A 15,140-nucleotide genomic window follows, 5' to 3' on the forward strand; every position below is an offset into this window, starting at 1 on the left:
TCCCATTTGACAGTTTTTGATGAACCTGTGTCTTCTATTTAGCAGGAAATAAAAGAGTTTTAAAGCTAATGCATTGTAATTGATCTAATTGATACTAGTTGTTATTGCGCCTATACCAACTTAACTAATTCTCACCCATTGTATTTTCTTTTCTGTAGGGATGCAAGTAATGATTGTTGTACGAGTTTCATATCCAAATTTATCAGAATATTCCAGGGAGCAAAAGTTGACAACTCAACCTCACAAGCAGACATTCATCACTAGTTCCTAAGTGCTCATTTTCTGTTGTATCGCTATCACAATTTGATAGAAAGTGGGTTTCAGATGAGTATTCTTCAATTCACAGAATCCTCAATGATGGAGTTAGATAAAGATAATGACAGTTTTTGCTTCACAGAGCTGTAACACATTAGACACAACAAGAAGAAGAAGACCTTTTCCCAAGTACTTCGGGTCGGCTACATGAATCTTCTGTTTTCATTCCGCGCTCTTTGAATCCTATGAGTTCGTATCATTGATGCCAAATTTATTTCTCAATCTTTGGATGTATTGTCAACTAGAGTTTCAATAAACTGCAAATCTCTCTAGTGCACCGGTGCTTTCCCGCCCAGCAGTGAGAACTGTTGCCCCACACCAGAAAGCACGCACAGGTGCACTGTCAGATGTTCTCAGTTACAATTCCCTTAAATTTTACTTTTTGTGGGTAATCATGATCATTCTTACTGTCTTTTATGAGAGGGTTTAAAGTGCTAAAACCAACTGCCCAAAACAAATTCAAAATGCATATGAAAATCTAGAGCACTAATACTAGGAACAGGCAGCATGGAATACAATGTCAACTCATATGAAAATCTAGAACATAACTTTTGGCATAAGCAGCATGGAATACAATGTCAACAAAATCTAAGAGCAGATTCTTATTTGATGATTCTTCATTCATGTCGTATATTTATTGCAGCATATATACAATTTTGAGGTGAATCAAATAACCCGCTTTTCTTTTTAATTTACCAAAAAAATAATAATAATAACCCACTTTTTTCAATGCACTTGTTGATTGATAACAAATTGACTTGATAAGAAGTGCTACACAATTTTATTTCAGAATACAACCAAACTATAATGGATATATTAGTAGATGCAAATTAAACATTTTTTGTTAAGTTATTCTGATATTAATTGGATATATTTATGGTGTCTATTTAAATATGTGAAGGGATATGCATAGCATAAGATCGCATCTAACAAAGCAACATGAGGTCATATTCCTTCAAAAGGTATAACTCCCATTCTGCTCTTTTAAGTTGTTCTCTTCAACTTTGAATTTACAGTTGTTCTCCGGAAATGACTTTTAACCATAATCTGTTGATTTTACAACCCAAACACACACACACACATTGGGTTTTATCAGAACAAACAGATCAATGATGCAGTGAAATATTATTTGAAAATCCGAGTTGAGGAAAATGGGGAAGCAAGTAAGATGATGTGGGCTGTTTTCTCTTTTCCGCAGGCCCCTGCTCTGCTTTCATATTGAAAAACAGATTGTTATATATGATCTTCCAATCAAAAAATTAGTTTCTCAAAAACTAACCCTGCTTGATCATAGTGAAGTTGATTGTTGAAACTAATGGAAGGAGATACTTATTTTCATAGCACTTCTAAATTTAAAGCAGAACCAAAAATTTATAACACAAACCAAAGAAATCTAGGGATGCCAAGAATCATCTCAACGCAACTACATTTACAATCCATTGACAGGACACATACAGGAAGAGAAGTAATAATGCTTATAACGACGAAAATTATGTTTTCAATTTGTTATCATAATGCAAAGATTGAGAGATATTATGTCTCTTTCAGTGCAAAGAGATATCTACCTTTAGCCTAGAAACATGCAAATAAAAACAAACAAATATATAAATTCAATTTCATTCCAACAAATTAAATTGATAAGGAAACAAAATAACAAACAAACAAATTCCCATATATTTTTACCTTGAATTCACAAAACAACTGATAGAAACAATGAATTTGTATAGAAAACAAACAAACAATGAACTGTATCGAAAACAAACTTGCCAAAAGAGAACTCTAGAATCATTTTCACAAACTGCACTGAGAAGATAGGTAGATTAAGCTTTAGAAACACCTCTGTTCAAGGCTCTCTCCAACCTTGTTTCGAATGGGGTGGAGTGCCAATTCACTCTCTTATCCTGCAAACCCATAAACTTAATTAGTACCCTCAATTACCTATAGAAAAATAATCCACAAAATTTTACTTCCCAAATACCTCTCTATACTTGCTGGTTGTGTTTGGTATGCCTTTATAGGAAGAAGCTGAACCAGAATCCTTAGCTGTGCTTGTGTGATTCCAGTATGTCCCAACAGTACCTATTATGGGCATCTCTTCAGGGCTTTGACTCGGTGACCTCCTGGGCGAGCACGATGCAGAAAACTGTTTCACCTCCTCCACAGTCAATGCACCTAAAATTGGTTTATCATCTATGCTCGTCACTGAATTTGATCCTTGTGACATGCTCTTCTCAGGAGCAATAGTTTCAAGCCCAATGGAGCTAGTCTTCTTGGTGGGACTGGTCGCAGAAGACACCAACCAATTTGAAAGACTTGCATCAACAGCTATTTCTCGATTTATATTCTCAGACTGTTCAAAATTGGACTTAAAACTGAAAGATGATTCCTTAAAACTCCATTCTGAACTAAACAAAATACGGGGTGCTTCCCGGTCTGCTATGCAGTTTTCCTTATCTGACTTCAATGATGGTGTCCCTTCTGATTTCACAGCTTTCCACTGACTTAAATTTTCCACCGGGTTCAGTACTGAATCAACATAAACACTCCTGTCTCTTGCATTCCTGCCCAACCCAATGGTTTTCACTTCTTGTTGAGGCAATCCAGACAGTTTCACCGGGCTCTCTACCTCCTCCATAACCACGGTAGCTGGAGAAATGTCTGTCCTTGACTTCATTGATGTAGTTGGAATTGTCTCCGACCACACTTCATTACTTGAAATTCTATAATCCCCATCTTCATCGTAATCTCCATAGTCTTCTTTCTCATCTTCCTCATCATCCAAATCACTGTCCTTATCTTCTGATTCCTCAACGGTGTCATCATTGTCTCTGCAATTCTGGTACCTGTGGTTCTGAGGGTACGATCCAATGCTTGATGTTACTGAACCATTCTCAGCCAGCGAATGGGATAGGCTAGATTCTGCAAAACTGTCCCCCTCCTTCTTGATACCTTTGTCAATCTTCGGTAAAATGTCTGTACTGTTATGGACAGAGACATGTTCATAGGTTCTGACATTTGAATCAAATGTAACTTTTTTCCTGTTACTCAAGCTCAATTGCTCCTCAGACCTATCCCTACAACCAATATCCATAAAATTTCTTTCACAGGAAACCAATTTAAGGAAAAGCATACTTTTTTTTGTTCGTTTTCAAAAGACACAAACATAAATGAAAAATAATAATAATAATGAAAACAAACAGATTAAGAATATTCAATGACCCAGTAAAATAGAAATACTAACTGCAATTCCAAAATCGAGTTGGTGGATTTTTCTGGGATGTTCTGTTCTAAAGAGACAGTTTGTTGCACCGACTTTTGACTTCCATATATCTGCAAAGAGGAAAAGAAGAAGAAGAAGAAAAGCAATTAATTGAATTTAAAGCCCTGTTTGGTTGCTAGGAAAATATTGGAAAAGGGGGGCAGCATATGGGGGACAGAGCAGAACCAAGCGCTTGCCAAGACAAATTCTACTGATTTTGGACAGTGGAATCCACGAAAGGGGTTAAGTGCTAAAATATCGACTCTATGTTGTTTCTGATTTTTAAGAAGAAAATCAATTAATTTGAATTTAAAGCTCAGTTTGGTTAATTAGAAAAATATTGAAAAAGATTAGAAATGAAAACCTTCTCTATTTTTTTTTTTTTTTTTGAAAGTCAAAAAGAACCCAACTTTTGAACCACGGAATCCTACAATTTCGAACCCCAGAAACAAAAAACGAACTCAGCTTGATCCTAATACAACTGTGGTGTTGCTGAGTTGATTTTTAGGTCTTGTGGGAACAATGTAAACATAAACTTCTCTTTCTTTCTTTACTTTTCTTTTTCTTTCATCTAATTTTCTGGGCTGCCAAACAGATGGAAAGATAAATCGAAAACTACATAACAACTAAGCTTAAAGTTGGCTTACTTGTTGATCTAGAGGGAGGACCTCGTTCCTCTGTTTTTGGTGTTTCCGATCCTTTGAAAAACCAAAACAAGCAAGAAAACAGCCCATTAGGGATCTTCACTTCTTGATTTCAGATAGTGATTTTGCTCCAATAAAGGGTGACGAAAATTGGGTTATTAGGTCTTCATTTTTAGAGAGAGAGAGAGAGAGAGGGCAGATTACGAAATGAAGTTGATTGAAAAGACCACAAAGCGGCTGAGAAATGTTGAAGTTTCGATAGGCTCTCTCTAGGGTTTTGTTTGAAAAGGGAAGTGACCGTTGGGATTCTCAATTATAGAATAGAACATGCATAGATAGAAAGGTAATGACTGACGAAGTGATGATGAAATGGGGAAAGAGGGGCATTGTTTGGTTTTTTAAAAAACTTTTTCCTGTTTTACCAAAAAAAAAACGCACAATTTCTTTTTTATTTCTTTTATTTTTCTGTAGTTCTCTGAGATTTTTTTTCTTCTTTTTTTTTTTTTTTTAAAGAGTTCCTAAAAACTGTTATTACAAAACTAAACCAAATTATTTCTATTGAAAAATTTAGACCGTCGAGTTACCCAAACAAGATAAGGGTTGTCAATTACCATTTACTCATTTAGTGAACAGCTAAATTAGGTGTCCATCAAAGTTGATTTTAAGAAAGCATTTGATTCACTTATATGGTCTTTCATTCTCAAGTCCCTCCAAACTCGTTTGTTTTACTGGAGGTACGCACGGTTCCTATTTTTTTTATATAGAAATTGGAACCAAACAGGACCTTGAAATCCAATGGAACCAAACTGTGTTTAATCAATTCAATTTGGTTCCACAGATCCAGTAAAAAAAACAAAAACTAAGAGGAGAAAAAGTTTGATTTTTTTTTTTTTTTTTTTCTAGTTGGTACTCACACAGCCAGACACGTGTGAAGAAAAGACTTGAACCTGATTTCCTCTTTTTGAAAGGTAAAAGACTGATACCGTTAAGTCACTAGTACGTTGGTAAGTTAATTTTTTCCTTGAATGGTATGTTGTTGACTATTATATTACATGAACCTTTGTAACCGAAAATGATTTTTTACCCCTCAAATATAATTTTTCAACGGGAACTTTGTTATCGCAAGCCCGCCGTGGGACAAAGGTTGAGTGAGAGAGAGGAAGGAGGAGGTAGCAGACTTACGGCTGTTTCGGTTTTTTTTTTTTTTTTTTTTTTTTCTATAAAATAAGGAAGTTTTAACTTTTATAAATATCTCCAACAAAGCATTATAACTAATATTATTTTTTTTCTATAATTTCTCTTTTACCGTTTTCATATATTATCATATATGTCATTTAACAAATTGTCCCAAAAAATTGTGCTAAAATTTTGACGCATCAAAGTGAACAAAAAAATTAAGAAGCTTTATTTCAAATTGGGCGAATGGCCAAAAAAATAATAAATAAATAAATAAATCCTCAACTTTTAACCATGTGCAAAAAATGTGGGGTTTAAATTAAATAATATACTTGTAGAAATCAGAATTAATCATCAGGGGTTTTTATATCATACCTGATTAGATGATTAAATTTTAGATACCTTTGAGAATTCCTTAGTGTCCTTTGAGAGATCTAAAAAGTTAGAGCGTTTTACTCCCTTCTGAGAGTTATCGATACAAAAGATCTGAATAAGGAATTTAAAACCCTTGTATATAACAACAACAGGGGGACGGCTTCTCTACAAACAAGCATACCTAAGTCTCCCTTCCTATCATGGAAACTTAGATATCAATTGTTAGAATTAAATCACACCAAATAAGTTGGAAAACCACAATCCAACAGTATAAAAACCATACTTCTAATTAGACCATCAAATTAGAAAGTACAAACCCAATCCATGAAGTATCAAAAATTATATTACAATCCTACTTTAGAAAACGTAGTGCATAGGACCATAAAATAATTTTTATTATTTAAATATATATATATATATAAATTCCAACAAAAAATCCCCCTTATGAATATTTTTATCAAAAAATCCTCCTCAACTATTTCGAGGAGGTGAGTCAGGTGACTTTAATTGATGTCGGTTTAAATGATTTGCTGAGCCATTTTTTTGGACAAAATTGCCCCTCAACAGTAAAGGAATTTTTTATTATTATTTACTTTCTCGTTAGAAAATTCTTCATACCATTATATATTGTCAAAATTATTTTATTTACTTTTATCCTATCAGTATGAAACCATATTATAAGTCAAGTTTATTTTATTTTTTTATCCTATAATATCCATATTTTAATTTTTCCTAATATCATCTTGGATTAAGTATGAAACCATATTATATGTTTATGTATAGAAGGGTATTTTTATACGAGCTTGCATAAAAGTTTATTTTATTTTTTATACTATTATATTTAAATTTGTTTTGGGTACATATAAACAAAAATTAACTGTATTTGTGTGATACATCATTTTGAGTTTAACAAGTTTTCTAAGTTACATGGAAAAGGGGTCATAGGTCCTCTAATGATCATGATGGACATGGCTGTTGGAGAACTAGCTTATGTTAAGTTTGCTAGTGTTTTTTTTGGAAACTAGTTATTTACTTCAAAGCTAAATGCTGGCTACCCCTTCTGCATTTTCAGTCTTTAATTGTATTTCTAACAACTATGAATTTTTTTTTTTGGTTTTGATCTCAATCGCTATGGGGCCTTCAAATTTTTATTTTATTTTTTCAGATGTCAAGGAAAGAAAAGAAATTAAGAGGGAGTGGAATGTCAATTTAGGGGTGGGAATTCGTGTTTGCGGGTCGTAATTGTGTCGTGTCCATGTAAGGGTATTTTACTAAACAGTTTAACCCGAACATGACCCGTTTAATAATTATGTCAAGAACCCTCAACACTAACCCGACCTGTTTATTAAAGGAGTTATACGTATAACCCATCTAATGACTTATTTAATAAAATCAAATATTTAAGTATTTAAATTATTAATAATACTCGATCAAATATTAAATACTAGAAAAATATAAGTTTCAATCCAATCAAATTACTAAATAATCTTTAATTTACAAAAAAAAATAATTATAATTATAAAAATTATATAAGATATAAGTTTAGATAGTTATTTTGGAATTTAAATAGAAATTTGTTCATGACGCGTACAGTTAAACAAGTATAAACGGGTTATACGGGTTGAACCCCTCAACCCAAACACGATACAATTAACTAAACGGATTAATCGTGTCGACCCGTTTACAACCTGAACCCGTTTAAGATCAATCCAAACTCATTTATCTCGTTGTTGACAAGCTGTGTTAAACTTTGTTATCCCTAAATATTATATTAGAGAGAGAGAGGGAGAGAGATTTTGTTTGCACGTGAAAAGAGAACAAGTAATCAATGAGTTTTTGCAAACAAAATCTCATTGAAGGTGAGTACTTTAATTAAAGTACCTCAAGATGAAATTAACCACAAACGTGACCTGTTTAGAGATTTTTATATGTTATTCTATTTATTGTTTTGAAAAACAAGTTTAGTATAGATATTATAAGCTGGGCTATTTCTAAATTATTTTATTATATTTGAAATCTGAATCATCATGCCATACCAAATTTGTAACACTGAAAATTACTTTCTATGTCACTAGATATATTATATTATATTATATTTGTGATTCTTGATTCCTATGTTAGCAGATTACTATAATTATTTAACTTTTATGCAAGCTCTTATAAAAAATATCTTTTTATACAGAAACATATAATATAGATTCATACTAATCTAAGATGATATTAGGAAAAAATTATCATATGGATATGATAGGATAAAAAATAAAATAAACTTGACTCATAATATGGTTTCATACTGATATATAGGATAAAAGTAAATAAAATAAATTTGACTTAGATTAATTTTCACACGTATATAATGGTACGGAGAATTTGCTGACGTGGCTGTTAAGGGGTAATTTTGTCCAAAAAAATGATAATAAGAGTGCAATTTATATATAAAATTAACAATAAGTAAAAAAATGAGTTTAAAAAAGAGTTGTGAGACAGAAAGTAGGTGTAAAAACGTTGTCTTAAAGTTGATAGTCCTTCATACATGCAAGTACAAACGATATAACACAAGACCACACGAGATTATGTTCTCCAAATCTATATTATGTGTCTTGTTGTCCATAAACTCATAAAATAAATAAATAAATGGATACACAAGTATAAACATGCTTTGAATAAAAAGATGGAGAAGAAAAACATGGTAGCCACATTCGTCCAAATTGAGAGATATTGAATGCTTTTTATGTATATATAAAATGAATAAGTAACAGTTAAGATATAACAATTATGAATGAATAATATCCACCATAAATATGATTTAACTAGTAAAATAATATCACATTAAGCCATCGTTAATTTAATTTAATTATATTTTTTATTAAAATATTTCCAACATTATTCAATATTCGATTCATTAAGATAAATTTGACACACTTTCTACATGACATTGTCTAAAGTTTATATAGAGAGTTATTTTTTACTCTTGAGATTTTTTTTAAAATAATAAAGAAATATAGATTAATTATAAAATTTAAGAATAATGGAATAACTCATTTATTATTCATTACTCTGTTATATTTTTATCTGTTATGAGTAGTTTATTACCAACAATGAATTTGAAATAATTTGTTAAATATTTTAAGAGTACTGATTTTGATAACAACTATTATTTTCCAAAGGACAATACAAATTATGTGTGCATTTGTAATTGGATCACATCAGCCGTCGATGACCTGGGTAAGTATTGTTCTTTCCAAACATATCCATTCACTTGATAAAAGTTCAATTTCCTCTCTCTCCATGAAAACACAAAGGTAGAACTGTAGAAGGAGAGAAAGGCCCTGTTTATGGAAAATAGGAATATACACAAGATGTTAAATAATTTTGGTACCTAGCATGTGGAAGAAACAAAGCATATGATAATTTTAGTGGTTCTAGTTTTGGTTGCAACACAGCATTTGTGACAATCTTCATATTGATTAGCATTGTAACATATGATGATCAATACCTTAATATTCCTTCAGTTCAAAGCTTCACTGAGAATCCAAGAGGGAATATATGCAGTAATGGTGCAGAGAATGCAAATTCGCCTTGCATTGCAAGTCATTGAACATCTGAACTAGTATGCTTATTGCTTAGTCAATTAAGATTTAACTAGAATCTAGCTTGATCAAAGAAAGACCAGATTAGAAACAAAAAACTCAACTTATTGGGTGGTTAATTGGTAATTAAGCTATATTTGCATATTAATCAATTAAATTATATAAGTATTCCAAGTATCTTTTACTATTTTGTGGGGTTTTTTTTAAAAAAAAAAAAAAAAAAAAAAAAAAATTGGTGGCATATATAAAGTATCACCTCAGATAACTTCTATATATTTCTGTCAAATAAATATAATCATTGTAATAATTATGTGGATTAGAATGCATGGAGGTCTCATGCACTGCATCTAACCTAGTCACTGGATGTTCGTTTTCGTGGATCACAAGGATTGTTCTAACACTTTGATTGGCAGTGAGCCGCCTCAGCATGATCCAAAACAAGTATGTGGTTCTGTAAAGTTGTCAATTTGAGATGAACCAGAATTAAAGAGAGAATACAATTTTTTTTGGACCTATTAGTGTTTTTTTCTTCTTTTGCATTGATTCCATGTATGGTTGTATTTAGCAAAGTCTACTTTGTCTTCAATGTTGTTGTCTTATTTTGAAAGCCTTGTCAATGTCACAGGCCTGTTTAATTACTTTTTCTTGGCCTTCCTCTTTGTCTTCTGCCTCCACCTTCATCAAATGAAAGCACAAAAATCAATACGTTATGGTTCACCCAAGTTCATTTTTCAAAACTGATCTTTCATTTCAGGGTGCTATTTCACTAATCAGAAGAAAGAAGAAACAAAAAGTCGTGATCGTAATCAAAATATATATGTGAATATTCATTTGCAGTAGCTACAGTTTTCTTGACCATTGACAGAAGTTACTGTTTCCCGCGACAACAATCCTTCGTAAGCTTGTTATAGTTTAACAATCTGTCAGTGTCTCATTTGTTAGGCTTATTGGCTCAAAAATATGATAATGGAGTTTAATTGTTTTTTTAATAAAAAAATATCATGAACATCCAGATTTAGGGTTTATGAATGAAGTATTGGATGAGTGAAAAGCTTAATTAATTAAGAGGAGCTGTCAAGCCATAGTTCACTTGTAATAAATACCCAAAATACAATTTCCAATAGAGAAAAGGTCTAAAAAAGCATATTGATATAGGTTAAGCCAGTGAGTAAGGATGATTAGAGTATTTTACCAATCCTCTAAGCCTTTTCCAAACCCGATTCAGGTAGGCTTAAACTTTGATCAATCACTAGTTTACGGCTAGGAAATTGACCTGTCTAATACAGAAAATCAGTACAAGCTGAAGTTGTAATTCTATAGGAGTACAGTGGGGGGCGGTTATTAGTCATTTTGAACTCTCATTAATTCGTTTGCTCTTCATCGTAGTGAAATCTTGGCGACTCCAGTAGCACAAGTTTTGGGTAAACCACGTAAAAATCTGTAGGTTTTGCTAGTGTTCTTTGTTTCTATTTCTGTTATTTTTCTCAGCAGAGACATTAATATCGGCCTTTCATCCGTATAAATTTGTGTATCAGCTAATCAGTTTGAATAAACAGCATATATGTCTACTAAAAAGAAAAAATTACAGATCATTGTCATTCCTGCTATATATTATTGAGAAGATATACCCTATCAATTTATACCTCATGTTATGCTGGCAGATAAACATTAGCATTTAGCAGCCTTCTCGAAGCACCTTAATTTCAACTGCTTCCGTATCTGCAGCATCATCACCTGCATAGCAATGCTCCATGTCATATATATTTTTTTTTCCAGTAACTTATGCCATTCATCAACAGACAAAAGAGGATCTTAGATTCTTTGCCGGTTTTCAGTTAGAAATACTCTTTGTAGTTGATGTCAATTCATAGTTTATCAATTTATTTTTATACAATTCATAATTAAAGACAAGTCAGACAAGTGTAGCCATGTAGCAGCATTTGGGAAGCCTGAATTAACTCACATGTTAGTGATTTTACACAAGCATTATAGCTTATGCCTTACGGCCCTCGCGATGTGTCTACATCAGTACTGCTAAATTTAGTCGATAGTTTAGAGGCAAACCTACTAGAAAATAGTTACTAGAAGACGCAAAAGATTAACTTCTTAGCTCTAAAGGAATGATTCATATGGAGGTTAAAGGTTGTGGTAAAAAGGTATGCAAGTGGAAAATCTGATGCTTTATAAAGAGCCATACACTAATATGAGTTGCACTTAAAATTATAGCCACTCTTTCTCTCCCTACCATAATGACAAAGTTAGAAGAAGAGAAAGGCCATGTTGATGGAAAAGAAGATTACACACAAGATGGGACTGTGGATCTCAAAGGTGCACCCATCCTAAGATCAAAAACAGGGAGATGGAAAGCTTGTTCCTTCCTTGTAGGTAAAGTATCTTATGCGCACGCTTTAATATAGTCCATCCCACCCTCTTCTTTGAGCATGTTATTTTTACCTAGTTCCTTCGAGTAGAGTAGTGTTGAAAGAAAAGGGTTCATGAGTTTGGGATGCCCCTATATAATTGAAGAATATTACTCTATATTTAAAGTATTAGGCTTATGATTTATAAGGACACCAAGTCTCACCAAACTCATCTTTCTCTCATATCTATTCTAAATCCATGTTTGATAGAAGACAACCCAAGGAGTGATAAGCAGCCTATGTAGGACTAATGAAGTTCTGTTCAATTTTTCATTTTTTTGGTAAGTATCTATTCTTCATTTTTGACCCTCTATTTCTATGCTTTTGCAGCATATGAAGTGTTCGAGAGGATGGCATATTATGGCATTGCTTCAAACTTGGTGCTGTATCTAACAAATAAGCTCCATGAAGGCACTGTAAAATCTTCAAACAATGTCACCAACTGGATTGGTACCGTATGGTTGACTCCCATTTTAGGCGCTTATATTGCGGATACTTATCTTGGCAGATACTGGACTTTTGTCATTGCATCAGCCATTTACTTTGCGGTAGTACCTAAATTCAGTTTACATGCATATAACATATGGATATATAATTCCATTGCATAAACCAGTTCTGTATTATATGTATTCATCGTAAACCAGGCATGGTCAAATACGTGTATGATCATCGTATAACTACTGCAATCCACACATACTCTGATTTTTCTGCAAGTGGTCTTATGGGAAAGTATTGATCAATTGAATACCAACAAAAATTAACAATGATCAGACACTTTGATGCAAATCGGATTAGCCTTCATCGAGGTAGCCTATTGTCATCATGGGAGAGATCATGAAACCTCCAAGGTTTAATGTTAGAGGCTGTTGCAAAACTTTTGCAATACTCTCTTTCTAGCTATGATAAAGATATATCATTCATCTATATATTATATTTGTCTGCTGTCCAGTCAATATCAAAAGGTTGAATCAATTGTCTTCTTGTCACCAGTTTATGTCCAAAAAAAAAAAAAAAATTATTTGCTTTTGACCTAATAACAGAAGAAAGCAAAATTTTTGATGTTTGGTGAAAAAAATAGTTTTTATCCACTGGCTTCTACTAAATGGAAAAAAAAAAATTTCATCCTAAACTTTATTGTTTTTTAGAGGACAAGCCATGGACTTTGTAATACAAAACCAGGTAAATAGTACCAAGGCCTGATAAAGAGAGGATCAAGTAATGTGTCCCCAAGTCAAGCCTTTTTCACACACACAAAAAATTGCACCAAATAACAAAAGTAGATCGTTTATGCAATTACTTACAGTTTGCCACCTTCTTAATGTCTACCAAACAGGGAATGTGCTTGTTGACACTAGCAGTTTCATTGCCATCCCTGAGGCCACCACCATGCAGTGTAGGGATCAAGGACGAGGACTGTAAACAGGCCTCATCGTTACAAGTTGGTGTTTTCTTTTGTGCCTTGTACATAATTGCAGTGGGAACAGGGGGAACCAAGCCCAATATCTCAACCATGGGCGCAGACCAGTTCGACGATTTTGAGCCAAAGGAAAGGTTCCAAAAGCTATCCTTCTTCAATTGGTGGATGTTTAGCATTTTCTTTGGTACCCTCTTCTCCAATACTTTCCTTGTGTACATTCAAGACAATGTGGGCTGGACTCCTGGCTATGGGCTTCCGACACTAGGGCTTGCAGTTTCCATTTTAGTGTTTGCAGTGGGCACCCCCTATTACAGACACAAGGAGCCATTAGGGAGTCCCTTGACTAGGATGGCCAAGGTCCTAGTGGCTGCAGTGAGGAAGTGGAATGTGGTTGTTCCAGATAACACAAAAGAGCTTCATGAGCTAAGCTTAGATGAGTATTCCAAGTCTGGCAACTTTAAAATTGACTACACCACTTCATTAAGGTCAATCTCTCTCCATTTTCTAGCTGTTAAAATTTCATTTAACCTTTATTGCTAAAGTAATATTATGTTTATTGGCAACTATAAGAATCAAATCCCTAATCCCACCCCTCTTATGTCATGCCAATACTTCATTATTGTGCTGCAACATATCAGAGTATGTGTAAATGAGCCCTCATCTACATCTCCATGTTTAAAAGTATTATAGTTAATGATATGCATAAAACCACACATACTTCCTTTCAATAGGTTGTTGACATGACCAACAAAAACTGAGAGTAATGCAATTATATGCAATTTTCTCTACTTGTTCCCACCATTTCCTCTCTTAATTACTAGCATTGCATCTGCAGGGTCCTAGACAAAGCAGCCGTAAAGAGTGGGCCAAGTTCACCATGGATGCTATGTCCAGTGACCCAAGTTGAAGAAACCAAGCAAATGATAAAAATGCTTCCAATTTTGGTTTCAACATTCCTACCTAGCACTATGCTAGCACAAACACATACACTTTTCATCAAGCAAGGCGCCTTAATGAACAGGAGCATTGGTCCTCATTTCAAAATTCCCCCAGCATGTCTAACAGCGTTTGTAACGATCTTCATGTTGATTAGCATTGTGGTTTATGACCGGTACTTTGTTCCTGCAATTCGACGCTACACCAAAAATCCAAGAGGGATCACAATGCTGCAGAGAATGGGAATTGGATTTTGTTTGCATGTGGTTGTCATGACCACTGCTTTCTTAGCTGAAAGAAGGAGATTAAGTGTCGCAAGGGAGAATAACATCACCGGCAAACACCAAATTGTTCCGCTTAGCATTTTCATTCTCCTCCCTCAATTTGCTTTGCTTGGGGTTGCTGATAACTTTATGGAAGTTGCAAAGCTTGAGTTTTTCTATGACCAAGCACCACAGGGCATGAAAAGCCTTGGGACTGCCTATTTCACAACCAGCTTGGGAGTTGGGTATTTCCTCAGCAGCTTTCTTCTATCAACTGTGGCTAATCTTACTAAGAAAAATGACCACACTGGGTGGATTTTGGACAACCTAAATATCTCTCATTTGGACTACTATTATGCCTTCTATGCCGTATTGAGCATTCTAAACTCTCTGTTTTTTCTGGTTGTTGCAAAGTCATTCGTATATAATGTGGACATCAATGAATGCCAAAGGGAGCTGCAGGAATCAATGGAAACCTTGCAGATGAAATCTACATCTCGAGATGACAAGGGTTTGTTAGATGGGTTAAAATCCTAAAACTTCTTGTAAATTGTTTTCTTGTAAGAATCAGATTACAAGCTGGTCAAATTCAATCAATGTCAAGTTGTTCTCTGTTGTTCATACTTGGCCACTGCAAGTGAAAAGTATATATATTTTATGACTATAAATAACAAAACCAAATGACAAGGACAAGAAAAATAATAAAATCAAGTGAAATGAGTAAGATAATTACTATATACTTTAG

At 33.6% G+C, this 15,140-nt stretch overlaps 2 protein-coding genes across 3 annotated transcripts; one reads left to right on the plus strand and one right to left on the minus strand.

The window, feature by feature from the left end:
* Window positions 1–1,966: 1,966 nt before the first annotated feature.
* On the minus strand, window positions 1,967–4,877 carry LOC132306764 (uncharacterized). Its single transcript, XM_059804316.1, has 4 exons — window positions 4,222–4,877; window positions 3,557–3,645; window positions 2,294–3,389; window positions 1,967–2,216 (listed from the first exon to the last, which is right to left on the minus strand). Exons 1-4 carry the CDS (start codon window positions 4,306–4,308, stop codon window positions 2,136–2,138), a joined length of 1,353 nt encoding a protein of 450 aa, XP_059660299.1. The 5' UTR covers window positions 4,309–4,877; the 3' UTR covers window positions 1,967–2,135.
* Window positions 4,878–10,871: 5,994 nt separating this feature from the next.
* Window positions 10,872–15,014, plus strand: LOC132306766 (protein NRT1/ PTR FAMILY 5.2-like). 2 transcript variants are annotated; one of them, XM_059804317.1, is made up of 4 exons: window positions 10,872–11,744; window positions 12,110–12,327; window positions 13,113–13,681; window positions 14,032–15,014. In XM_059804317.1, exons 1-4 carry the CDS (start codon window positions 11,609–11,611, stop codon window positions 14,930–14,932), a joined length of 1,824 nt encoding a protein of 607 aa, XP_059660300.1. In that variant the 5' UTR covers window positions 10,872–11,608; the 3' UTR covers window positions 14,933–15,014. The 2 variants fall into 2 exon arrangements, with proteins under 2 accessions (XP_059660300.1, XP_059660301.1); XM_059804318.1 differs by having other exon boundaries at window positions 11,605–11,740.
* Window positions 15,015–15,140: the final 126 nt, after the last annotated feature.

This window comes from Cornus florida, unplaced genomic scaffold (assembly GCF_030987335.1).
Source record: "Cornus florida cultivar Cherokee Brave unplaced genomic scaffold, ASM3098733v1 CherokeeBrave_3.0.0_Hap2_Chr05, whole genome shotgun sequence".
Lineage (NCBI taxonomy): Eukaryota > Viridiplantae > Streptophyta > Magnoliopsida > Cornales > Cornaceae > Cornus > Cornus florida.

Coding starts and splice junctions, on each gene's coding strand:
- LOC132306764 (XM_059804316.1), bottom strand. CDS start 4,308: ATGGGCTGTTTTCTTGCTTGTTTTGGTTTTTCAAAGGATCGGAAACAC. Junction 3,390..3,556: donor AACTCGATTTTGGAATTGCA/GTTAGTATTTCT, acceptor TATTGGTTGTAG/GGATAGGTCTGAGGAGCAAT. Junction 2,217..2,293: donor CAACCAGCAAGTATAGAGAG/GTATTTGGGAAG, acceptor ATGGGTTTGCAG/GATAAGAGAGTGAATTGGCA.
- LOC132306766 (XM_059804317.1), top strand. CDS start 11,609: ATGACAAAGTTAGAAGAAGAGAAAGGCCATGTTGATGGAAAAGAAGAT. Junction 11,745..12,109: donor AGCTTGTTCCTTCCTTGTAG/GTAAAGTATCTT, acceptor ATGCTTTTGCAG/CATATGAAGTGTTCGAGAGG. Junction 12,328..13,112: donor CATCAGCCATTTACTTTGCG/GTAGTACCTAAA, acceptor TCTACCAAACAG/GGAATGTGCTTGTTGACACT.